The sequence below is a fragment of the Colius striatus genome, chromosome 3, assembly GCF_028858725.1.
Source record: "Colius striatus isolate bColStr4 chromosome 3, bColStr4.1.hap1, whole genome shotgun sequence".
In the NCBI taxonomy this organism is placed as follows: Eukaryota; Metazoa; Chordata; class Aves; order Coliiformes; family Coliidae; genus Colius; species Colius striatus.
The window spans coordinates 53,265,210-53,292,230 of record NC_084761.1 but is presented as its reverse complement, the minus strand read 5'-3'; the positions used below and the strand labels follow the sequence as shown (position 1 = coordinate 53,292,230).

At 39.1% G+C, this 27,021-nt stretch overlaps 1 protein-coding gene across 1 annotated transcript; it reads right to left on the bottom strand.

The window, feature by feature from the left end:
- Positions 1–5,358: 5,358 nt before the first annotated feature.
- Positions 5,359–15,883, bottom strand: RBM46 (RNA binding motif protein 46). The gene is made up of 5 exons (XM_010203455.2): positions 15,811–15,883; positions 12,999–13,160; positions 8,691–9,158; positions 6,555–7,337; positions 5,359–5,363 (listed from the first exon to the last, which is right to left on the bottom strand). Exons 2-5 carry the CDS (start codon positions 13,147–13,149, stop codon positions 5,359–5,361), a joined length of 1,407 nt encoding a protein of 468 aa, XP_010201757.2. The 5' UTR covers positions 13,150–13,160; positions 15,811–15,883.
- Between the last annotated feature and the right edge of the window lie 11,138 nt (positions 15,884–27,021).

Here is a 27,021-nt window from a genome sequence, read left to right as displayed (position 1 = left end):
TTTGTGTATAAGAAAACAGAATTTCCAGGGTGGTGTCTACTTTTGTTGGGACTTCTTTTGTTGTTTGCTAAGATTTATTATTTACAGCAGAAGCTGTAAAAATTCCGCATGAAACTCAAAATACAAGCACATGTATTGTAGCAAATTATTGCTACACTGAAAATGAGCTACTGTTGTACAAACTATTAGAGGTAATAGAAATCTTTTAAACAATCTATCTTTTCAAAACAAATTTAATCAAGCTAACCAAAACATTTAAACATTCAATTCCACTAATCTTTAAAGTCTAATACACACAGGTGCTTTATTCTATGTTCTACGTTCTCATGTTCTATGAATTTCCAGTAATTATGTATCAGTGTGGTGTTCGTTTGTCTTTCATGGCAAGATCCAAAGTACGAAATTCCAAACTTTTCTTCTTCAGTGCAATTCAAGCCAAATAGGGTGTACAGCTGGCTGCAGAAAAAAAAAGGGGAGGAGGGGGGAAAAAAAGAGACTTTTATTTCAATAAAGCAGACTGTATTACCTGTTCCAAGATGGACTTAAAAGTTAAAGAATTTAAGATGATGCTGTAAATAAACCCTTCACAGCCTTATGCCAATGCTTCTTCCCTTTTCTCTGCACCCCTAACTGAAATCATTAAGAAATTAATCTTAATGTTCAAGCAACATCAGAAAGAATCTACTAAAATAGAGCATTGAAGAATGAACTATTAATCTCTGAGGGTTCTTTTCTGCCCCAGAAGCCTTATATTTAAAAAAAAAAAAAAGAAACAAAACAAAGCAATATTCTTCGGTACTGACCGTAAGTATTTTCTCAGCCTACATATATACACATATATACTCTTTTTAACCACACTTTACAGTAATGACCCTTTGTTTCACCTTCATTGAACATAAAATATTAATGAAGTTAATTGTAATGTGCATAATAAATCATTGTTCTGAGCTGTATTCATTTGTTACATACATTATATATATCATAGCAGCAGTCCATCTTGCATATTTAAAACTCTAGCTGGGAGTGTACTGCTAACTATGTACCAAGTTCTGCCACACATACATTGCACAAACAAAACCCAATTTCATTCAGGTCATCAATGGACCAGAAAAAGGTACGAAATTCAGTCCTGTTTTGAAGTGACTGATTCTACTGAAGTCAGTCAAGCTATTTCACGGATTAACAGAATCCAACATTTTTTCTCCAAGTTCTCGGACACAGGCCCAGATTTACAAATTTATGTTCCCTGCTTGTAAGTAGCAGCAAAAAGTAACTGAATTTTCAGGACAAATTCAGGGTGACTCAGAATAGAAGCTTCCAGCAATAAACTTAACACTGAGCAAGGATTTAATGCTATTTTCAAACTGCCTTATAAGCTTTTAAAAACCAATCTCACAACACTCAGAGAAGATAGTAATCCACATTTTAAAAAATGAAAGAGGCCTCAGAAGTGACAGATATCCACACTTAAATTTATCCACAATAGCATATTCAAAAAAAGAGAATATTTACCCTTAAAGCATTAAATGCAGAAAGTTAAAAATAACACTTTTTGCAAATCAGGGGAGGAGACATTAGTCTCTCTTTACACGAATCTGACTACCCAAAGAAATAGCCCAAGTCACCAGTGTAGTAAGAACTTCACTTCTGAACATAAATTTAAACTCAAGCCGGAAATGTAAATAATTCAGAAATTACTGAAAAATGAGTCAGTTGTTTTAGAACTAAAAACCAAAACCTTCCTTTGTGGTGCATAATCAGCAGGTCTACAGCAGCAAAGCTACAGTCTCCTCAGGAAAAAAACCAAACCTGGAGAGAATATTTCTACAAACTTTCTCACAGGTGTGCGCAGGGAAATAACCCTGAGACCAACTTCTCTAACAAACAGCACAGCTAAGACAATGTCTTTGAGGAAGCAAAAACCTGCATCAACCACAATCCTGGGAGGTTTACTCACCTCTACTATCCCCCTATACTGCATTCTGGGACAGCAAAGTTATATACCCTTGCTCAGGGGCAAAAATCATTATGTGTAAGTCATCTGATAAATACTTAAGACTTCTAAATTCATACTGTTAAGAAACATCTTATACTACATTCTGAGCCTTTCTAAAAATCCCTAAAAAGAACATCCCACCAATTAATGCTTATCATCAGTATTTGCTAAACAAAGCTAGCAATTTCTGTATTTTTTTTAAACATCTTACATTTTGTACCAGGCTGTTGCTTGTTCCAACAGCAATATCGTTAATTTTGGTAAAGCAAACCAAGGCGGCGTTGAAGTAAAGTAATTCCCTACAAGGAAACAGTAAAATAAATACATTTCACTTGAACTCTGAGTAAGCTTAATGTTCAAAACCTAGGACAGCAGACTACTGATAGATTTGTTGCAAGACTCAGATGCTGAGTTCAGACTCTTGAACTAGTTCATACAAGTCTTATCCTTGACTTGTAAATTGCTAGTGCATGCAGTATTTTAAAAGCTTAAATAAGTGAATTCATAGTACTGAAATATAATGCTTGCTCCACCTGTTTAAGTACTGTTTATTATATACATTCTACATGGTGGACTGGAATTAAACTCTATAGTTGGTTATTAAAAGACACTACAGTTTGTTATTAAAATGCTTTTCCTTAATTCAGAGATTTATGAGTATATTGTTCTTTTAAATATTTTCTGTTAAGTATTTTTAAATACTTTCTTCTACCTAAAAATAATTTCTTAAATAGTGTCTCAGAGAAATGCCACACAGTATAGCATATGTGGGTAAAAAAAGAACATTCTGTTGTGGAATACAAGTCTGAAACCTGGCAGATACTCAATAATGAGGAAACTATCGAAACTTCTTCCCTTCTTCCCCAGCACCCTTAAGACAGAAGTCCAGGACTCAGCCTTTGCAAGAAAGGGCACTATCTTAAAACTAGAAGGAGGTTCTGATATCTTCAGGTATTTCATTAAACCAGTGGAATTCCAACAGCAGTAAATAAGAAAAAAGAAACAAACAAAACATAATAAAAAAAATACCCAGTCATTTTCAGAAGATTGTTCTGCTTTTCCAGGCTTCAGATGTTTACTCTTACTAAAGAAAGGGAGGTGGAAGCTCTCCTACAATTCAGAGCACATCTATGCAACTTCATGTTTTCTTCTGCCTATACTTTGAAGTCATCCGAGGAGCCAACTTGATCCCATAAGCTAAAAAGCTACACTACTGTTGCATAAATAACATTAACACTGCGTCTGGACCAGAGGTGGAATACAGAGCCTAGGTTAACTAATTAGCACAACTAAACAGCCTCCAAAGTGGAGCTCCCTCCCATCTACTCAAGCCTCCAGGACAGATAAGAGTAGGAAGACTTACATATTTTTATAACTGGATATCATATTTAACAGCCAAATACCATTGTGCAACCTCTAAAGATTTAGATGTACTTGTGTTGAAATGATATTCAAATTAATGGAAAATGTATTAATTCAGGTTTTTTCCAATTCTATTTCCCTGCCCTCTGCCGCCCCCCACCCTTCAAACATTCACCTCCTGGAACTTAAACATGCAGCTGCTTTGCTCCCCTTCTCACAAGTGGTCACCCAGACATGAAATTTCTATATACTTAAAGAAATTTTAGTTTTTTCACTCCCCTTACCTCTTCATGATTTACCTAGTAACATTAAAATATAGCTTATTCACCTTTCGGTGAAATCACAGCTTTCTGTATTTGTTCTCCAAGCATGGTTTTCAAACTACGCAGGTGACACCAAGTGGTTAATTGTTGTACTACTCTTTGTTCAGGACTACTGCTTGCAGTAACAACCAAGTATTCTGTCATGTAAAAGCAAATACCTATCATCCTCCCCCACCCCCGCAAAAAGCCAAGGGAGTACTTTGAGATTATTAACCTTAACAGTCTGATTTTAAAATTCTATCAAAGCAGCCCTTTCTCATTCACTTACCTTAGTCTCCTTGCTTTAAAAAAAAAAAAAAACAAAAAACCACAAAAAAACCCCTGTATACATCATCAAAAATTAAATGGGCAAACAAGTTTCTGTAAGTGAAGTTACTCAACAGAAGAAATTATTCCCTGTGTCATCTTTGTACACTCATGCTTATATCAAATTGCTTCCAAGAGGAAACACATTCAGACTTCTCATCATCACTGCTACATGTAAAAAAACCAACCAAACAAAAAAACAAACACCACCACATGCATCCATGCTGCATCATTTAACATGCCAAATGTACAACAGACACTTCAGTGAGGAGGGATCCTCTGTCACATCTAGCAACTCTCCTTGAGCTTCAGATGTTTTGTTCCAACTTACTATATAGACTATGTTGCAAGAAAACAACTTCTGTAGATTAGATGGGAAAAAAAAAAATCTGTTTCTAGGCTCCTTAGGGCTACATTTCAGAATCACACCAATGTTAATATTAAAAAGATAGTTGTTATCAACATGAAACAGATGTATCTTTGAAAAGTCAGACATGTCTGTTTTGAAAGAGAGATCTACATGCTCAATGAACAGTCAAATCCTCAAAAACAAGAATGCGTGGAGGCCATAAAAAAAAAAAAAAAGCTTCCCAGTTAAAAAAAGACACCATTACTAGCACTAGGCCATTGTGTGGTAGCTTTTAAAAGCCAGCTCTGGGATTTGGGAATTCTGTTAAGAATTCACACTGGTACTGATCATATGGCACACTGAAGTGATAAAAAGCTTTAAAATACTGTTAATTTTAATTGACATTAGTGTACAGTCTCATTGTGCTTCTATCCAGGACCACCAAGCCTGATGCTTCAGACACTGCCTGGCCCACACACAGTAGACACTACCCACTGAGAACGACACTCCTTTCAAACCTGGAAGCCTATGGCTTAAGAAAGCCAATACTCTAAACTAAAATGTGAAAAAACACAGCAGTCTATTAATAAACAGAAGTAACAGTAATTGAACCACAACCTATTTGAACTTCCTAGATATTAATAAAAAATTCGAAAGAACTTGCCTACCACCACTCTAAAAAACAGAACACTGTCCCCCAAAAAATCTGACATTGCTTCAATTCCAAATTAAAGAAACAAAAATAAATCCCACAACCCAAAAAAAAATCCCTCAACTTTCTACACACAATTATACAAGAAACTAGACTGCATTTGCTGAACAAGCCTAGCATCTCCCACATAATTCTTCACAGAAAGAATTCCACATAGAAAGGAAGTTTTTAAAAAAAAACATGACAAACACAACCTTCTGGCTCAAAAATTCATTAGAAACTTTTTTTTTTGTAATGACAGAAAATATTTATGTTGTTCCACAAAAGACCTGCAACAATTCCTTTCATGATGCAGCTTATACTGATCTAATCATGCTGAAAGAAACCAAGCAACAAATTTTCAAGAACATTAATCAGCAGATCAGAGAAACTGCATGATGGCTCATAATACTTGCAAATTATAAAGATTAATCCTATCTTATTTTCAAATATACCAGTAGATAAAGGCCAGAAAGAGAAAAAAGAAATAACTAAGCAGAAGAGAAACTGTTCACAAGAACAACTGGAATAAATTACACACAGCTTTGCCTGGAAGCATGAGGAGTTTTCAAATCATTACGGTATGTACAGTTCTGTAATAGCCTTCAAATGTGAGCACCAAAGAGCCAAAATTCTAATCTCTTTGAGGATGAAGTTAGATCAGATGATGACTAGAATTACTACTGAAACAACCTGGAACTAGAATCAGTTCTCTGTTCTGAATGCTGTGTGCTAAATGCTCTGAAAAAGGCTGAGCAGGAACTAGATGGCAAAAATGTTACATTTTGTATTATATATGCATTTCACTTTATAGAGCATCAAGGGATAATGCCTTCAGAACCACAGTGAAGATCAGTCTTCTTAATCATTAAATCATTAAAAGAACAGATTTTACCATGGCTTTTTAGAATATAAAAACTGTCCTTCTCTAGAAGTTGCACTCTAAGACATGGAATACATATAAAGAAAGATGCTAGACTTAGAAAGTAATTAAGAATAACGGCATTTCTATTTTCTCCCATTTTCCATCTAAAAAATCCCAACCAAACACAAAATCCCAAACACTAAATGACATCACTCTTTATCCAAAGATAATACGAGTCATGTAATGATACTCTGCTATAGCCTTAAGAATGTCTAGAAAGAGGATTCAAAGAAATCTTCCAAACCTATTTATTTCTCCAAATACGGATCTACCACTTCTGTCTCCTCTAGCAGTAATAAACTGAGAGCAAAGACATCCTTTCAAATAGACATTCAGCACCATAATCACCACACAGATGACCTTATACATAAGTAACTTGTCACCTGGTTCTTCCTTCTAAATCTTTACAGTAGATAAGCTACACAGTGTTTTTTCAGTGCTCTCACCTGATGATCCAGACTCAGCTGACTACACAAAAACAGTTCTTCTGTAGACTAGCTTATACTTTACATAAAGATACAAGCACAAGCCAAGATATATACACAAATAACAACTTTTAAGTAATTTTTCTAGGTTAAGTAATTGAAAGCCTTTATGCTTACCTAGATGTAGAAGTGTGAACTGTGCTGCCAATTCTTTTGCACCTTCTACTGTTGTACAGAGTTTGTCTGGCATGAAATAAGTCTGGGAACCACCTGTAATACTAGGAATAAGCACCTTGTACACCAAGAGTACCTTCCCATCCTGACTTGTGGTTGAATACAAATAGTATTCTGGCGGTGTCCAGTTATTTTTATTGCAAAAGTAATCAAGATGCATTGCTGCAGAACTGAAGTGATTGAATTTTAAAGAATACATGCTAATTGGAGTAAGCTTTATTCCTGGAAAAAATGGGTAAGTGCACCTTTCAGCTTCAGGGGGGCCCAGACTTTGCTGACCATTAAGACGAACTGGAAGACTTGATGGTTTCCCTAGGGATTTTTGATTGCCATCTTCTTTGTTTGGAAAACCTAAGAGATTTTCAGAATTGGGACTCATCTGACCATTAAAATGTTGCTTCCAAGTACTTTCTTTGCTAACTGGCTTCGCCAGCGTTACCTCAATACTAGCTCCATCAATGCACTTTCCATTCATTTCAGACATAGCAGCAACTGCATCTTCTCGGTGAAAAAAATGAACAAAAGCATAGTCTCTCAGCTTCTTTACACGTTCAACTACTCCTGGCTTGAACCTGTTGAATTCAGCTTTAATTGTGTCCTCTGTAGTAGATATCATTAAGTTTCTTACATACAATACTTTAACTCTCTGCATTGTTTCTTCATCAACTTCTTTTTCAGGGTCTGCCCAGTCTACTTGAATAGTATGACCCCAGAGCTGGAATGTTCCTACAGAAAAGCAGCATTACATCAGTAATAAATAATCGACTACTTCCACAAAAAGCAAGAATTATTCATAGCACATGACTTAGCTTTTGTTGCCTGCATCTATTTAAGCAAAATATGTAAATACTGCTACTTGAAATTATTGAAGAAAATAGAACTCTGCAAAAATACAGTGTTCTATCCGTACCCTTTGGATTCATCAAGCACCACAAACTGTTCAAAACACAGACTTCCTGATTTCATGACATGCATATACAGGCATATATAAAGCAACCATAAGCAACACTATTTTACAAGTTAATAAACCCAGCCTCTTCAGTAATATCATCACTTTAAAAAGTAAGGTCAACACCTGGAAAAAGTGATCTAAACGTGTACACGGCAGCACAAGCCTTAGTCTATGTTGCAGCAGACACAGAAACCATAAACTCAAAAAACCTCTCACCTGTTTCTCATCTCAAGCTAACATTTTGCATATCACACAATTCATTTATTTTACAGTCAGTAATCTGGCCATAGTTCTCCCATTGCTTTGCAAGGCCTATAAAAGCCTCAGGTAAAGCTCCTTCCTAACACTGTCAGCAATTGATGCGAGATATGCCTACATTTTAGCCTTAACAAATACAGGAACTTTTGTCATTCATTTAAGCAAGGCAAATGCTGTATCATCTTTTTTATGACTTTGCTTCCACAACTATATTCTTTCATTTCCTCCCTATTTTTCTTACAGAATTTCCCTTTTTACCTGCACCTTTACTGATTCCCACCTCTTTCAGTATATGTAATCCCTTCTACGATCCTTTCCTCAAAGCATGTACAATGAGATGCAAAGAAAAAGTTATTTTTGACTTGTTAAACTCTCAAAACTATTTTCTAGTAAGAGATTAGAGACCTACTTTCAAACATTTTTAAAATAAGAAACATCAATAACATCACTCATGTCACTCAAGAAAATAAGGGACACGTTCTAAGTGTTACATTTTTTAAGCTCAGCTTTAACAGAGTCCATGTTCAAGGAGCAGTACACGCAGATGAAAACTGGATGTGTGCCCAAGCAAACACATATCTTGGTGTAAATTACAGTTAACTTGTATTTATAAAATAGATTGTCTGAGCTTTCCTTCTCAAAACTGCTTAAATTTCATCTTTAAAAAAACAAAACAAAACACAATACCAACAAAAAAATCTGATTCAGGAACTGAAAGAAAAAACCCTCTTTAGATGAAAGGCACTGCTGCAGGTTTATAATTCCTAAAATACCTTAAGGAAAAGCAGGATGATCCACCATCCCATCTCCCACAAAACGGAGACAAATACTACCCCAAAACAATGTTTATGGGATTTTTATGGGTTTACCTGGGATTAGCTTTCTTCTAGCCATCGCAGCTGCTCTGTGAGATTCATATTCTACAAAGGCAAAGCCACGATTTTTAGTTTTGTCAGTGGCATTTGGATAAACAATGACATCCACCACTCCTTCTGTAACTTTTTTCATTTCACTCAGTATTTCTTCTTTCTTCTTTTCTTTCGGAATTGCTCCAATAAATAGCCTGCAGTTGTCCAAGCTTACACAGACACCAATACATTTCCCTGGACGAATTTCATAATTATTAAGAATCTTGATGGCTAGTTGGGCTTCCTCTTTAGTAGTGTACATCACAAAAGCATAGCCTCGATTCTCACCACTGAATTCCATCATCAGCCTGAACTCATAGATCTTCCCAGCTCTCTCAAAAACAGGAACCAGTTCATCTTCATACATATCACGTGGAATCTTACCCACAAAAACTTCACATCCACGAGGTGGCGGAGGACCCTCCCAACCTTAAAATAAATTAGCAGACAACAAATATTAGTACAAAAGCCAGACAGGCACATTCTACCCCCAACTCCCTAATTTGAAGGTGGTAGTTATTAATTTATTTTTAGTCTTAATTTAAAACTAGCATATTCTCATCCATTACTTATTTCTTGTTTGTGTATAATTAAAATTTTAAATGCCATAAGCCCACAATGTGGTTGTGGATTTATTTTTTTATTTCATCTTCTAGTTTTAGAATCATAGAATCATTACAGTTGGAAAAGACGTTTAAGATCATCGAGTCCAACCAGTCACCTCACACTGCCTAGCCCATCACTAAACCATATCCCTCGGTATTTCATCTCTGCATCTTTTGAATATTTCCAGGGATGGTGACTCCACCAGCTACCTGAGCAGCCTGTTCCAATGCTTAATAACCCCCTTGGTGAAAATATTTTTCCTAATGCCCAATCTAAAACTCCCCTGGCACAACTTAAATTCATTTCCTTATGTTCTGTTATTCATTACTACAGAGAAGAAATCGGTCTTCACCTCACTACAACTCCCCTTCAGGTAATTGTAGAGAGTGATCATATCTCCTCTCAGCCTCCTCTAAATGATCTTCCCAGGTCCCTTCCAGTGATTCTCTAGGCTAGAACAGTCTACAGTTAACTATAGTCCATATGATGACCCACGGAATCTAGTATTATTTAAAACATGGATAGGTTTGCCATGCGAATCTACATTTCAATCATTATTTGCCTCTTAAAATGAGATGTTAGTTATTAATACAATTTAAGTGACAACTAAGAAAGAGCTCAAGTTGTATTTTTTACTCTAACTAAAGTCGCAAACGTTTCTCTGCACTTCTTGCCCATATTTATCAACTAGACAAACTCCTACCATCAATCACCCCCAGCCCGGTAGGTGATTAAACAATGGTTCTCAGCAAGTAAAAGCTGTCTATCACCCAAAATTCCCCTTCTAGTCATAAAGCTGCATACTGACTTAGTATTACAGCATGTTACTGCCAACTGGGAGCTAGTTACGACTCCCAACTTAAAAGCTGGTCTGTGCCACATTTGCTAATGCGCAACATGTGTTTAACAGAGGACACATAAAATCATGGGATGGTAGGGCACATAGAAGCACTTAACCAATAGCACTATTCCTCAAGTAGCTTTTCACTGGCCAGAGAGTTGCCTTGACTGTCATCACTGGACAACAGATTATGAGATCTTTTTTTTGCAGCAGTTCAAGTAAACTAACTTCTATCAACATATAATCCCCCCACTGTTACTAAGATCCTTGCCACCTCAAATTCTTTGCCATGTAATTCTAACAAATTCCATACCTAATAACACATATCATTATGTCTGCAGTAATCTAAGCACTCTACTGGTGCATCTTCCATGAGTGTCATAAGCTGAACAAGAACTGTGCCGCTGCCAATTGAGGCAGAAACAAAAAAATACATATTTTTAGGTCAATTTTGAGTCAGATCAGTTGCTTGCTTTGGGTAATGTGCCAATCCGATATACAACATGTTAACAGGAAAACAGAGCTGATGAGACTAAGTCCTTTGGCAGCAACACAAGCTTATAGAAACCACATCTCAAAAAATCAAAATTTACAGTGAAACTCTTAATTTACAAACAATTATTGTAATTTCTTACAAGCCATCTCAAACATTCAAGTCTCATCTGGCCTAGAAAACCACTTCTAGAAACTCAGGGTTATTTCCAGCCTATGCAAGTATGAAAATACATGAAAATGTAAAGAAGAGTTACATAATTTATGTCAATGAGCAAAATGTAAATATGTAAGATACACAGAAGTTCAAAGTAAATGATCTAGAAGCCATTTATTTTCTTAATGTATTCTTGAGAAGAATATAACTATATCTTGGTAGGGAAGAAACCCCAACACAAGTTACTCTTGAATAGGGGAATAATCATAGAATGGTAGGGGTTGGAAGGGACCTTTAGAGATCATCTAGTCCAACCCCCCTGCAGAAGCAGGTACACCTAGATGGGGTCACACAGGAACATGTCCAGGCAGGCCTTGAAGACTTCCGAGGAAGGAGACTCCACAACCCCTCTGGGCAGCCTGTGCCACTGCTCCATCACTCTCACAGTGAAATAGTTTTTTCTTATGTTTAAGTGGAACTTTTTGTGTTCCAGCTTCATCCCATTACCCCTTGTCTTGTTGCTAGCTACTACAGAAAAAAAGGGATGCCCAAATCTCCTGACACCCACCATTTAGATATTTCTATTTCTTAATAAGAACTCCCCTCAGTCTCCTCCAGACTAAACAGCCCCAGATCCCGCAGCTTTTCCTCGTATAAAAGATGTTCCAGTCCCCTGATCATCTTGGTGGCCCTGTGCCACCTCTCTCCAGCACTTCCCTGTCCCTCTTGAGCTGAGGAGCCCAGAACTGGACTGGACAGATGAGGCCTCACCAGGGCAGAGTAGAGGGGAAGAACCTCCCTCGACTTGCTGGCCACACTCTTCTTGATTATCCAAAAGAGAATATAATTCATGAAAAAAAAATACTGAACTTCCTTATGTTCAGGTGTCTTCACTTAAAAAAGGAACAAATTCATTAATTTGTGTTTTGTTCATTCACTTCCCAAACTTCAGCCTCCACAGCACATGATAAACCAAATAGTTTCCAGCATTCATACGACCATGGATTAAAGTTGAATGATCCTGCAACAGCTTCCAACAAAACCACCCTTTACTAGTCCTACTTAAAACTTAGATTTAGTTTGCAAAGCAAATATAAAGTGCTGACCAAAGGCTTTTCCATGCGTTACTCATTTTCTGTAAACTGGAGCAGCAGTTTCAGCAGAAGTGTTTTAGCAGGGGATAGAGCTATTTCAAGAGATGTATAATTTCTAAATTACTTAATCACGGTATCAGATATGTTTTTGAAAGAGCATTTAATATACAAGAAAAATTAAGTCTTACAATGCAGTAACATCATGAAAAGTGTGTACATACTCCATATACTTCAGGAATTAATTCTACTATTTTTTTTGTTGTCAGTGATTTTTATGTAGTGGAAATATAATTGAGCACACAGGACAATATTTTAATGAAAAAGGTTGTTTTCCCTGCAGCAATGACTTTTGCATTCAAATGCATAAATCTCCCATTTTCACTGTGACAATAAATCCCGAGACACTATAAATTAACCAAAACGACTGAGGTTTTTACACTGTCAGTATAATCTCTGCTATTCTCTGGCATTTTAATCAACTGTTGTAAGTTGAAGTACAATTGTGCTTCACTGCTACAAACTGATCCAATGAATGATAAAAGCTCCAGAAGCGCCACACTTATTTTTTTCTTCTCAGAGTGAAACAAAAAACAAAACAAACAAATAAAAAACCCACAAAAAAAACCCACCAAAAAATAAAACCAAAAAAAAAAAAAAGCTTTGGCCAATGCAAGTGGTTAAACAAGAAATAAAGAAGGTTAATCCTGCTACCACCAACTTGTTTTTCCCCTCTGTATCACTAAACATTTTCAAGACGGATCTCAGGCATATGGAACACAGTATTTTCAGCTCCACATTTGTTTAGCTACCTGTCAACTTCAGCTACTTCTAAAGCTGTGACTTCCTAAATTCACCAGGAGCAAACACAGTCTAGCACAAGGGATCCCAAACTGCTGTCAACTGTAAAGCGTATCAGGACTCTGTATGTGTTGTGTTTCTTGCAGTCTTTCCCTAAGCATCTGCTACCGGTCACTGTCAGGATACAGGACACGGGGCTACAAAAATTTTCACTCTGATTCACTCTAGCTTTCCTTACAGAAAAAAACCTACAACTTCATAATCTCAAAAGAAACACTTACCTGGTGGAGGACCACCAAATTTTCTTTGCCCGTTTTCTTGAACCATGCTGTACCCAGTCTTCTCCATCAGGGCAAGTAAAGCAGCCTCATTCTGAGTGCCACTTCGGATTTTGCCACATCCATTTGCTGCAGCTTTGTTTTCCTCATGCATATCTGCAATAGCTGCAACAGAACATTGCAGATACTACAATTCAGATAATTCTAAGTCGTTATACACATACTGAAGCTACCAAATCACAGAAAAATGACTTCTGCTATATTTGCCTATTTAGTTTACTATGACTTTGTTTAGCAAAAAGAGTTCAATCTCACATTTAAACGCTGTTATCTGGCTTTGCTTTCAAAATGTTATTCAGCAGCTGTGATCATCTTGAACTTTAACCAGCAACTACATATTCTACACTAAAACTTTCGTAAGTGGTATCACAACTACATATTCTCTACATATGCTGCCCTTCATGTAGAATAGCAAATTCTTTTACAAATCATGTCATCACAGTTGTGTGGAGACCTATATGCTAGTTAAAGTGACAAGTTCCATTTCCTTATTAATACATTTTCTAGAAATACCAATGATTTTAAACCTGTATTTTAGTACAAAAAATACTTAAGAAATAAATTAAGTCCAAAAGAAAGAATTCAAAGAATTCATGAAAAAAAAAGTAATTTAATTAAAACCAATAGGTAATAAAACTAGGCAGAACTGTCTGGCAAGACTAAGTGACTGAAATAACCCCACTTCTTAGGTCCTGATTTTCATTAACTTCATCCATTTTCACAATTTTCCAAACTTAAAAGTTTACCAATATAGTGGTTGCTGTTCTATCCACTATTTCCCTGGCATGTCAAGATGTCAAATAACAGCTTTAGGTTCCTGTCATCCAGGTCATGCAAAACAATCACATCAAGGAATCCATTTTGTAATTACTTACTTTTCTAGTCAAGCCCCTACAAAAGGTAACTTTCAAATAAGATTTCTTTTTTCACTTTTTTCCTTCCCCAGTCTATGTCTTTTCTCAAGATTCTCTGCCTTAAAGTCTACAATACTTAGACAAGCAATGTTCTTCAACCCTTCAATTCTTTGCATGAATGGTATGTGCACATCCTGTGTCCCTCATTCTCCAAAAGAAATGCTGCTGAAAATAAACCACTACCAGAAAAATAGCTACAACCTGCTGTTTGTTCATTAGCATGCCTTATATTTTCAGCTTGCTTTGTCTTCAGGATCACGCTCCAGTAAATAATCTCCTATCACATTTCTTTTTTCCAAGAAAAAGAGTTCAAAACATTTCACACAGATGTTTCTTGTCAACCCACTATATTAGCTGAACAATGAGACTTCAAGCAGAGAATAACGGAAATTAAACTAAAGTCAGTAAAGAGTGTAAAAGCATTTACATGTCTGCCTGTTCATTGCCACTACCCACGTGCTAGAAAACAAATCATCTCAAGTACTGCAGTGAACTCAAACATGCTGCACCGAAAACAGCACCAAAAGGGAGGGAAGACGAGTTCAAAACAGCTACAATTGCATCCTTGTTCCACAGTCTGAAGCTGAAGCCACCTTCCCCTCTTCAGTTTGTCACTTCCATTGGCTTTGTACTAATTAAAGTATTGCTTTTAGCTCAATTATCCCAAGGAGCATCACTGTCTACAGACACTATTTATTTTACCTGACAACTGCCTATAACTCCCTACCATTAACAGAGACAAAGATTTGTAAAATTAAAGCCATGCATAATAGTTATGTACCCATTTTTAAAAATAAAGGTTTTCAGATCATTGCTGGTCACATTAGGAAGTTTTTGCCTTCATACTCAAAATAGTAACCATCTCCATGGTTGTTATCTTTTTATTTTTCACTTCCACATTCCACTGAAAACCACCCTAGTCTCTCAAAAGATTTTGCATAAATTGGATTTTTCAAAAGATTATACACTATAGTATAGGATTAAATCCTTTACAACATTTATGTATGTTATGCAACGACACTACTGTCCAATGGTGGACATTCAACCTGGTAACAGCTCAGTCATTTCAAATCACTGAATCATAGAATGTGCTTTGAATCAAAGTAATAATGAAACTATTCAGTGCATTCTTCTCACAATCGTCTTCATATGACACTGTAACAGATTCTATGTATCTTTTAATTAGAACATTTCTTTTCCTTCCTATAAAATGACGAATTTTGGTAGAGACACAAGTATTTTGTCTTCTCTGTTATGCTGTGATTCATTTTGGGGCAGGAATCCATGCAAGCAACCACTACGGAGAAGTTTATATGGCACTGGTCACTAAAAAAAAGCCAAATCCCAAACAACTCTAGGCTTCATCAATATGAGATTCCAGAAAGGAAGCAAGGTAGAGCACATAGCATGACTCCTATCTGCTACAAATGCTGTCCCATCTCCTTTCAGTGCCAGCCTACAAGCTGTGCGGAGGTTCCATAATCAGGAGGTCCCTCAGCAGCGCCAGGCCTAACAAGGTATGGAAACAGACAGCAAAATCGGGGGAAGGGAGAGGTAAACTAAATTTTCCCTTGTCTCAATAAGCTCAAACATCCAGCCAAAAAACCTGTTATCCATAAGAGGACTCCTGATTAAAACCGTGAGTCGATGAGAGTGACCACTGCACTCCCAGAGCAGCTGAGACACCTGGGGATGAGTACAAGAAACCAGGGAAGGCAGGGAGGAAGAGAAGAAGGAAAGAAGGAAGCCGTCCAAGGACGGGCCCTCGAACGAAAATGCCATCTGAAAACGTCATATGGGACATGGAGAGAAGACAGGAGAAACGACAGCCTCGGAAATACCCTGTGCTCCTCTCGTCGACTTGTACGTTGAGGGCGGCCGCCGCGGCCTTCTCCTCGCGACCCCTTCTCCGCACGCGCTCGGCTGTCACGCCGCCTCTCCCTTTCCCCACAGCACAGGGAAGGCCGGAACCCGCCGTTACCCCCAGAGAGGTGAGGCCGCGGCACGACTTCGACGTCGCCCGTGCCGAGCCCTGCGCCACAGCGCCAGACCGCTCCGTAGGCCGCCGCCCCCTGCCGCACCTCCCACAGACACCTCGCTCCACCCAACCTGGCCCTGACCCCAGCCCTGCCGCCGCCGCTTTCCCTCGCTCTTCCCTCAACTAGCCAATCAGCAGGAGGGCAGGGTGGGCACGGACATAACTGACAAGCAACACTAACCAATTATAGCAAGGGAAAGGGCGGTGCCCGGCACGCGAGCTGCCTTAAAAGAGGCGACGGTTAGCCGCCAGGATGTCGTGGGCGCGCGTGGTGGCGCGGAGCTTCTGAGGGAACCTGCTGCCAGCCAGTCCGAAATGCAGTTGTCAGACATCACCATTAGCTTCTCCAAACCTGGCTCGTGGATCTTTTTTTTTCTGCCTTTCAGCTGATACCCCCTTGTAAAAGGTGTGATTCAGACCTTTAGGGCATCTTCTGATGTGCCCTTGTGCTTTATGCAGCACTGTTTTACCAGGTCTATGTTGACCAGTAATGCCAAAGTGTCTGAGGTCCATTTCTGATCCCTGTCATTTCAATTACTGTTTCAGAAATGGAGAAGGTGCTTCTTCAGCCTTGTTGGGTGGGAGGCCTTGCAGTTTCTAGTGCTGCTTGCAAACTCTCATTGAAACTCCTTAGGAGCCACACACCAATTGCACCGGGGTCAATAATAAATATAGGGTCAGTTTCTGAGGTTTCAGTCTGTTTCTGTCAAAAAGGTTGTGGCTCATTTTTCCCTACCTAGCAAATGAAAGTCTCTCAAAGCCAAAATATTTTCATCAAAAGTTTCTTCCCTTTTTCTTAAGATTTATTTAGCAAGCTGTACTTACTAATAACACACAGAATTCCAGAAATTTTAACTTGGAGAAATGCAAATTAATCCTTGTTACAAATATGTTCCAGAGCTTTTGGCAATCTAATTTTAAATATGTACTACCATAAAATTGTCACAACATCATATTAGACATTTGCCTGTCTTTCAAGGAGAAAGCTTATTATCCCTTTATTAATAATAGCATGGTACACAAATTGTGGTTTACAAATCATATGTCTGCATTTAAAAGTTCTAAATGGCCAATGTACCAAAGCTATGGCCTTCAAGAGGAAATTTCATCACCTTTTCATTTCAAGTGTCCACTTGTTTTTTGACCATGTCTACATCAGCTGCAAGGCCCATAATAGGAATGAATTGGGGGTATATTAAGTTAAATGAAGTCTGAGGCATTTTGACTGCAGCTCAGTATCACTGTTACCTTGGAGACTGCTCACTCCCTAGCAGAAAACTCCTTATGTCGCACTTGTTATTGCTGGTGGAAAGTACTGAAAGAATGCAGACAATCTCTTCTAAGTGGAAAAAGACAAAAGATAAACACAACTCCTCAGCATTTTCTTTGTAATTCACCTAAGTGACATCTTATTGGGTGGGTTACCATGTGCAGCCATTTCTGGAGTACAAATGACATTTTGCTACTCTGAGACAGAGGAACTGAACAGCTGCTCAGCCGGAAATGTGACTCCGTTTCAGCACTTAACAGCAGAAGATCTCAAGAAAAACACAGAAATTTGCCACCAGGTTTTTCACTTTGTCACATGACATGAATAAAACAGAACATCAACATAACCAAAGAGTATTCAAGGTCTCTTATTACACATCAAAGCCAGACATGGGAAATCATTTGGTTTTCTCGCTGACCCCTGCCTCTATAAAAGAAATTAATGATCTTCTTCTTCCTTTGTTCCCCACGTGCTAATTGGGTATCAGAGTTCTCGCCACCCCCATGCCCACAGGTGCTAGCTGCTTTTTTCTCTCTAACAGTCTAAATGTTCAGTATAATTAGGTTCTACTAAGAACTGTTTCTAAGGTGTATTTGCCTTGGATTTCGCTGTGACTGGTGATTAAAGTCAGAGCTGAGTATTTCTTTTCTAACAAGACAAGATTTGCAGGGGCATACAATATTTGTATTAAATCAAGTAATATGTTTGATTATAACTTCAAGTCTTCAAAAAGTCTGCATACCTGAAAGCTTCTCACAGATAAATCAGAACTTGTTATTCACCTCAGCACCCTCTGAAAAGTTGCTTTTCTTGTATTATGACAAGCAGAATCCTCACCAAGCAAACCCTTCAGTTAGTCTCCCCTTTTAAAAAAGTCGGGTTTAGTTACTCGTAACTTTTTGCACATTATGTAATTCTGTCCAGTTGGAACAGTTGTAGGGGATAAGCTGCCTCCTCCTCCAGGCAGGCACTGCCCCCAGTGAATTCCACCTTGTTTTAAATCCTTCCCTTTTCTCTCACATAGTACTTGATAGCACTGCGCATTCAAAAGACAGATCTCATTCATCAGCAGTCATCATTTAGGTAAGTGTGGTAGAAGGTGAAGAACGAGTAACATTTTAAATCTCATTTCTAGGAGTGACAACTTTGCAGCCAAGGAACAGTTTCTCATGGTTGTAATTTCTTTCTCTCTCCCCATACATATATAAATTAATGCCATATTTTAATTCACTTATTTTATCAAAGATTTAATAAAGGATGGGAAACAAGATAGGCCCAGAACAACGTTATTTATCAGAGTATTTAGTTTTTTACTGCTTTATTGAGTAAATATGTTAGTACATAACTGTTCAACTTCTAAACATGATAACAAGAAACCTATTTTAGGATTATTTTACAAGAGTTACAGCGTAATTTACAAAAAGCATTTGGCACAAATTCTGGTTAGAAACTTACTTCAAATTGCAAATAATGTGATATTTGCCCTAAAGCTTTATGCAGTTCCTATTAACACTGAGCCAGTTTCCTCACACATGTCTTTGAAATTGTCACCAGTCTGATGGATGAGGAATGAGGGCAGAATCCTGCCAAGATTATGGCATTTATTCCTTTGGCTAAATTTGAAAATATGAAAGACGCCTTTTTTTTTACACACTTTATTTTATAGCACTGTACCAGACAGTTGCTTTTCTTTTCCTGCTAAGTTATTTTAGGTAGCTATAACACAGAAGTCCTTGATGTTTTTCAACTTCTGTTTCACTGGAATGCTAGCAAGCCCCAGCATATATATTCCTGGTGTGGGCTATTACTGCAGTTGTAATATACTTTAATAGAAGCACGAGGTTTTTTTTCTCAGTGTAAATTTTACTGTGGCCTGGAGCGGGTAAAGAGTGTATGTAGTATTTCTACACCCTGACAGGTTTGATATGTAGGTAGTGGAAATACTTTAAAAGGAAGCAGACATCCTTTGAAGTGTAGACAAAAGTCTCTGTAGAAAACCTAGACATAATGTGATTGTAAATCTAATTATAGTGAGCTGTCTAGAAAGACTTAATTTCAGTCAATCAGTCCATTTTACTTTGGGTTTCATTTTACCAAGTGGCTGCAATGCCTGTTCAGTAGGATCCTCCTAACAAAGCATCCTAGTGCCTAAAGGGTCTTTTTTTTTTCCCTTGTGAAAGGTGTTGTTTGCTCTCATTCAGCTGTCTGCCTTAAAGGAGTTGGAAATTATAAAACTACAAACCTGGTATCACTGAACAGACGTGTGGGGGAACAGAACTTTATTTGTAGAGAAAACCGTACATAACTACTTTCTCTTTTTTTGTGAAGCACTGAGACACATAGGCCACAGGATTTTAACATGCTGATAGGCAGTGAATATGAAAAAATAGATCCTGAAGCATCTTCTGTCTTTGCTTGGTATGAATAGCAACAATTTCACTGATGTAAAATGAACTAAATCCACTTGAAGCCAAAATTGCTGAGTGCAGAGTGATGTAAAACATGCACAACAAAGTGTCCCTTCGCTTATTTTTCCGCTCATTACCTCCAAAACTATTGCTTTCTGGTCCCTCTGTAGCTCACCCTCAAAACTCAGACCCCATGGGACAAAGCCTTAGCTGTACTTACTGAGAGAAACAGCCATTGTCTGGCAATACCCAGATAACACCCAGAGGAAAGGAGTGGTTGGGAATTGCTGAAAAATTAACACTGAGCAAAGGCTTGGTGGAAGAAGACGTGAGCAGCAGGAAACGGGAGGGAAGAAAGGACAGGAAGGAGAGAAGGGCCAAGGGAGATAGAGAATCCTGTCCTGCAGTACTGTGGTCTTTTGATGCCACACTGTTACAGAACACTTTTTAGGCAGAGGTTTTGAAGCGCGTTCCGAAATGTCAGCACATCCTCAGCACATGGGCAAAGCAGCTCCTAAAGAGGTGTTGCAGTTTTTAGTGCATCTGAACGTGGCAGCTGTTCTAAAAACCTTGAGAGCAGTTTTCTTTCCACAGGGATGTGAAGCACAAGCAGCTACAGAGCTTCCTTTTGTCACACCACCCGTGTCTCAGTCCTGACCAGAGGACTTGGAAAGATCAGAGACTGTCCCCCTCTCAGCTACTTCTCAGTTTTTTATTTATCTGCAAGTGTTGCCAGAATTTGCGGTAGCTTCTGTGAAAGTCTTGGAGCACGTTTCAGTGTTGGAACCAAACGGGCATCAGACAACAAACAAACTGTAAAGCCTTTGGTCATACCTGATCTGACCTGAACATTGACAGGAAGTTTACGAGGAATGCTCAAGACTTTTATATCACATTACTGTTTGAACATTTAACCATTCTGCAAATAAACTACACCAAGCGCAACAATGGAGAACAAGATTCAGTGTTTACATTTTCTAGATTTAAACATTGAAATACCCTAACTGTAGTTTGAAAAGTGGAAAGAGCCCACTCTTTCTCTAGGTTGTTCATACTCAGCTTTGAATTCCAGCTTGTTCTGAGAATCCTAAAAGGCATCAATTCATCAGGATCATATACTTTCAATTTATAATCCAGCTGGTGTGAGCTGCTAACTAGCTTTTAAGTTGGGGAACTCTGGAACTCTATCATGACAATTACAGTTAAGCAACTTACAATGTTTACACGTAATTTTCTTTACAGTTTTCCTGAGGCTTTAATGATACAGTGCTATGCTTTGAGACACAGTTAAGAAAGGTCTGAAGCAATATAACTGTCGTTTTCTGTGTTTGTTTCATTTTTACATATACACGTGTATTATACACAAAGAATTCTGTAAGTTATCTTTGAGGGGTTTTTTGTAGAATTCAATTAGTATGACTACTGAATGATTTTTAAATGCCTTTCCTTATGTAGCTGTTGTCTTTGCTACAAAGCCTAGTGACACAACCAAAACTGTTATGTGAAAAATACAACAAGAACCACTACAGTGGGAGCAACGATAAACAAAAGCAGCACTACGCAGTGCAATGATTCTTTCCTGATTTCTGGTTAGATGTCACAACAGTGAAACGGGAATTCAAAATCAAGAGTTTTCAATCTAGCGAGCAGTTACAGCGACTCAGTAAACATCTAACTTGCTGGGGTTTTAAATGTGAGTTCCATAGGTAACTGTTCCCAGTTTGCTGACGCAGCGCGTTTCCCCGAATGCCCGAGAGCCACTAGGTGGGAGTGTGTTATCTAAAAACAAGGCTCGTCACCCCCGGCTGGTTTTTAGTTCAGAGGAGCCCTGCACCTCCCTTTTCCTAACGTGATGCAGGACCATCCACGCCACGCCAAGTTAGTGATGGAGCTAGGATTCTTCGGTGCTCGTGTTCACGCTGGGCCCTGGGGAGATGTTGCCTGCCTCGCTGCTCCTTCAGCCCAGGAGAGCTTAAGCTGGGGTAAAGCAGAGGCAAAGGCTTAATAGAAGTTACACCCTCCAAAAAGCAGATCTCATATCCAAACAAGGACCACAGTCTGCATAAGCTAGTGAAGTAGAAAGCCCCAAGGACCTAGGCTAAAAGAGATTCAGAAGATCACCTACCTTACTAACCTACAAGATACTAATTTTTTTAAAGCCTTGCTAAAATATACCCAAAGCCAGGCATTTGCCAGAGAGAGATCTGACAGATGACAAAGATATAGAAAGGGCCTTTCGGGGAAGGTTAGACTGTAGCAAAAACTGCACGCTTTTTTGTTGTTTTCCACAATATTCAATACAAAAGTCATAGAGAAGTTTTCAAAGTAAGCCCATTCTTTTCTACAGGAAGTACATCAACACATTAGTCCTAACCTGAGAGATGAATAAAAGGACTGATGAAGTACAAACAAACTGACAAGTCTGGGTGTGTACTCAAGTCTGAAGAAACTCCAGGATGATATTGTTGGACCGAGAGGGGTAACGTGTTATAAATTTCTGAGGGCAGCCATGGTACCAGAAGGATGGTGCCAAATGAGCTGCTTCCAAATTGATTTCATAATAAATCTGTGGAAACTGCAAAAAATCTGACTTCCACATCAGGAATATCTGAGAGTTGTAAGAATGTAAGTGGAAAAAATGAACACAAAATGAGTATTCATTGTTCCCTGTAGTACAAGAAGGGGAGGAACAACTAATGTAGTCAGCAGGCAGCAAATTTAAAATAAAGTGCTTTTTCATATGTCATCATTAACCTTGCCTTAGAACCTTTCAGAGGCCAGACAGATAACTAAGTCCAGTTCACGTACGGCAAGAGTATTAAACATGATGAAATAAATACCAAAAAAAGCTGAAAGTTTGTGAGTTGCAGCATACAGAAACTTTTGAGAACGTATCAAGACTCTGTGTTCATACTCTGTCCCCAAGTGCTCACTGTTCCTCATCAGTGGAGAATGATATGGGGCTAAACCGACCTTCGGATACTGCCAAGTTCATTGCTGTGTTCCTGCGATGCTGAAAAATTTGGCCCTCATCTATAAGCTGAAGGCTCTCAAAGGTAGTTAAGCTGTTAACAGCATCTGGTTGTCTTGCTGCAGCTCTGGATAGAGAGTCAAGTTTTCCTAAACATTACTGGGAGCAGTTGAAGCCAGATGAAGCATATTGCCAAACAGCTAGGTAGTAACACCAGTGGTGGCAGTGCAGTAGCAGCCATCTGTAGGCAGCTGTCTGAACAGATTTGAAGAAATACCAAAAGTCTGTGACCTATAAGATTCTTCAAATCATAATTCAGTGTGACATTCATAGTCATTGGGGCTTCATTTCTGAATATCGTGATTAAATTTCCATGGGTGCAAGGTTTTGGGGAGGTGGGAGAATAGGTGGGAATACTTCATACTTAGTCTTGCTCTCTATGAATACGGTGACAAAGCTCCTTGGTTGGTTTTAGCTGGAAGAAACATAGCCCAGAGATGATACTGTAATAAAGAAGTCTTGAGTACTATGTACTCAGGGGCAGACCTGGTGGATTACTGAGAACCTGGGGTAATTTTTAAATATGCAGTGCTAGTAAAGTGATTGGGTTTTTTAAATAACTTCTCTTACTTTGTTTTTCTTTTTATTAGGATCAAATATTTTTAATAAACAAATGTCTTACTCACATCTCAGGTTCCTTTCCTGCTCAATTATACAGTGAGCTCACAATTTATGTCACAAACCAAGCGCCCTTCCCATCAGAACAGACGGCTGTTGCAAGTACAAATGTGTATTTAATCACAGGATCAAGAACTGTCTATAAGAGAGCTTTTAACATAAACGTTCCCCAAACTGCAAAATGCAAACTAGAAAGTCACTGAGGGAAAATAATTTCTGTAACTGGTTTGGGTGGATATTTTCACTTTGCTTGTAAAAAACCCTCTTGCAAGTCATAAAAACCTCATTATAATTTTGAAGCACATTTCATGACACATTTCATATCAGTCTACTGCCTGTGCACTTACTTCTCTATGCTGTAACAGCATTAGAGTTACTGGAATTGCTCAAAGACATCAGAAATAGAAACACTCCTTTCCTCACTGGAATTTCAATTCATTGGCCAAGCAGAACTACTGCTTTCACAGAATCTCAGAATCTTAAGGGTTGGAAAGGACCTCGAAAGATCATCTAGTCTGACTCCCCTGCCAGAGCAGGACCACCTAGGGTAGGTCACACAGGAACTCGTCCAGATGGGTTTTGAATGTCTCCAGAGAAGGAGAATCCACAATCCATCTGGGCAGCCTGTTCCAGTGCTCTGTCACCCTCACAGTGAAGAAATTCTGCCTTGTGCTTCTTTGGAACCTCTTATGTTCCAGCTCGTACCCCTTGCCCCTTGTCCTATCATTGGACATCACTGAGCTCCTTCCTCACTCCATCCACCTGACACCTGTCATTTACATATCTGTAAACATTAATGAGGTCACTCCTCAGTCTCCTCTTCTCCAAGCTGAAGAGCCCCAGCTCCCTCAGCCTTTAATCAGAAGGGAGATGCTCCACTCCTTTCATCATCTTGGTGGCCCTGTGCTGAACTCTCTCCAGCAGCTCCCTGACCTTGAACTGAGAGGCCCTGAACTGGACACAATATTCCAGATGTGGTCTCACGAGGGCAGAGTAGAGGGGAAGGAGAACCTCTCTCCACCAGTAGTAGTGGAGCCCTTCTAATACACTCCAGGATGCCATTGGCCTTCTTGGGCAAGAGGGCACATTGCTGGCTCATGGTCATCCTGGCTGTCCACTAAGACCCCCAGGTCCCTTTCCCCTATACTACTCTCTAAGAGTTCATTCCCCAACTTATACTGGTTCATGGGGTTATTCTTTCCCAGATGCAAGACACTTGTCCTTGTTGAATCTCATTAGATTTCTCCTTGCCCAACCCTCCAGCCTGTGCAGTCTCCTTGAATGGCAGCACAGCTTTCTCCAAGCAAGTCTTTGAAAAGGCATTATTCCCAGTCTACGCCCTGCCTATCACTACATGATCAAATTGTCATTCTAAAATAGTTGCTTGTATGACAGAGTGGTTCTTCCTTATACACAGTGTGGCCAAACCTACATACTGTCAGAAACTGGGGATAATAACTACAGGAAAATAAAAAGCTTGCTTTACTATGTGATTGTCAGTGCTAAATGGCTGATGTACTAGATGAAGAGATGTTACTTTTGTCTCTTTGCCAAGGCCCAGTCCTAGTTTATTACACATTTGGATTTCTAGAGAAGCTGAGTTTTATGGCCTTCCTGAGCTTGATGAAAGGCTGAGGAATGGGACATGGCAATGTGACTACGGGTGTCATAGGCTGCATCTTCGTGCATGCTTTAGACATTTCATCCTTGTACACTTGCCGATCTGAGGTGATTCTCAGCCCTGAGTGAAGCCTTCAGGCTCTTCTTCCAAAGCTTGGGAAGAGTTAGATACTTCATGAGGGACTTGGGAAACCGGCAAAGCTGGAACCTGTGTAAGATAGCCTGGGAATAAAATGAGGCTTGGGATGGAATTTAAACAGTCTGGGGCATGATCTGCGTGATCATAAGGTGCTATCTGTTCAGGCTCCAAAAGCGACAGAGCAGTGATAGCAGGGTGCCGAACCAAGCAGCCGTCTTTCCTCTGGAGCTAAATCCTATCCGACACTTTATGGTTCTAGGGACAACAAAGTCATTGTTGGTGCCAGGACCCTCATACAGCATGCTACCACGGCCTTAGAGAGACTCTGAAGGAACGTGGTTGAATCCAGCTGCTTCCTTCCTCCTGAGCATTCACTTGGAGCTATGTACAATCTTGTCTGCAAACAGAAACAGCAAAAGTTACTCTAACATCTAACTCTAATCTTTCCACCAGGAGTGCAGGAAACATGTCATTATCTTCACACTCACATTTCTTCACTTTATATTTGAAGTATTTACTAACTTTTCACCTACTGTATGGCAGCAGCAGACCCAGCCCTCCCTGTGCTTCTGTGCAGTACTAAATGAAAATGTGCAGGTACTTTCTGCAAACCTGCAAGGAACACAGGTGCAAACCTGTGTTGGGTCTAAGTCTATACAGAAGCAGGAGATCAGGTGGCTTGGCAAGTTCAGCAGAGCATAACCCTTCCTTGGCATGTATTCTGAATTATATAAAATAGTACTTATCTCCTTAGCCTCACAGAAAACTGGTTTTACAGGCAGAGAAGTTGCCTTCTGGTAAGGAATTCTGCATTTTATTTATTTGGTACATCCAATGCAAGGAACCCACAACCTTATGAAAATGTTAACCAAATCTTGCAACTGGCCAGAAAATAGACAATTATTGCCTGTTACAGAACAGGGGAAAAACTAAAAAAGAGAAACTGTAGGCAAGAGTTTAAGAGGTACAGCAGGTTTCTGCTTTAACTAGAAGTGTGTGCTTTGAAACAACACTGCAGCAAAGCAGCAAATCCATGATCCAACCTGATCGTTTCTCACTTATTTCTACCTGAAAGTTTCTGTTAGTGTTGTGTTCAAGTCAGAAATGTCATAATCTTAACATTTCTAGTTCCTGGCTGGATCCAAAGATCTAGTTCCCACTCAGAACCTCACTGGGGCATATAGACCATGGGAAGTGACACGTCCCTTGGAGGGGGGTGAATATGCAGAGCCTAAACAGAGCCTGTTCCAACACAGAGTGGCCAGAGAGGCATTTTCTCTGTCTAATTCTGAGCAATAGGTATTGGCCGACTTGAAATAAATAAATAAATAAATAATCACTGTCCTACTCATGAGATAAAATTAGAAAAGGTGAAGAGTATCCACCTCATAGCCCTATCCAAAGTGTGGCGAGTCCCCTGCAGGATGGGATGAGAAGGTCCTAGGAACAAGCCTACATTCTGTAACATCACATTTTTTGCACTCTACAAAATAGTATTGCTCTTTCCATTCCATGTGCTGCTTAAAGTGACTCAAAGTTTTGGGTAACAAATGGGGATGCCTACCTTAAAATTCTGGCTGGGTGAATCAGGTAAACAAGGTCACAAGCTAAGTTTCTGTGTTTCACAGAATGATAAAATGGTAGGGGTTGGAAGGGATCTCTAGAGACCATCTAGTCCAACCTCCCTGTTAAAGCAGGTCCACCTCAATCCAGTCACACAGGATCATGTCCAGGTGGATTTTGAAAGTGTCCAGAGAAGGAGACTCCACACCCTCCCTCCACACCCACAGCCTGTGCCAGGGCTCCCTCACCCTCACAGTGAAAAAGTTTTTCCCCATGTTTAAGTGGAACTTTTTGTGTTCCAGTTTGTGTCCATTACTCCTAGTCCTGTTACTGGACACCAGAAAAAAAAAAAAAAAGTCACCCCA

Excerpts from the sequence above, each read along its gene's own strand:
- RBM46 (XM_010203455.2), bottom strand. The coding sequence starts at position 13,149 with ATGCATGAGGAAAACAAAGCTGCAGCAAATGGATGTGGCAAAATCCGA. Across the intron at positions 9,159-12,998 it reads ATTTGGTGGTCCTCCACCAG|GTTGGGAGGGTCCTCCGCCA; the intron begins GTAAGTGTTTCT and ends ATTTATTTTAAG. Across the intron at positions 7,338-8,690 it reads TAGAAGAAAGCTAATCCCAG|GAACATTCCAGCTCTGGGGT; the intron begins GTAAACCCATAA and ends GCTTTTCTGTAG.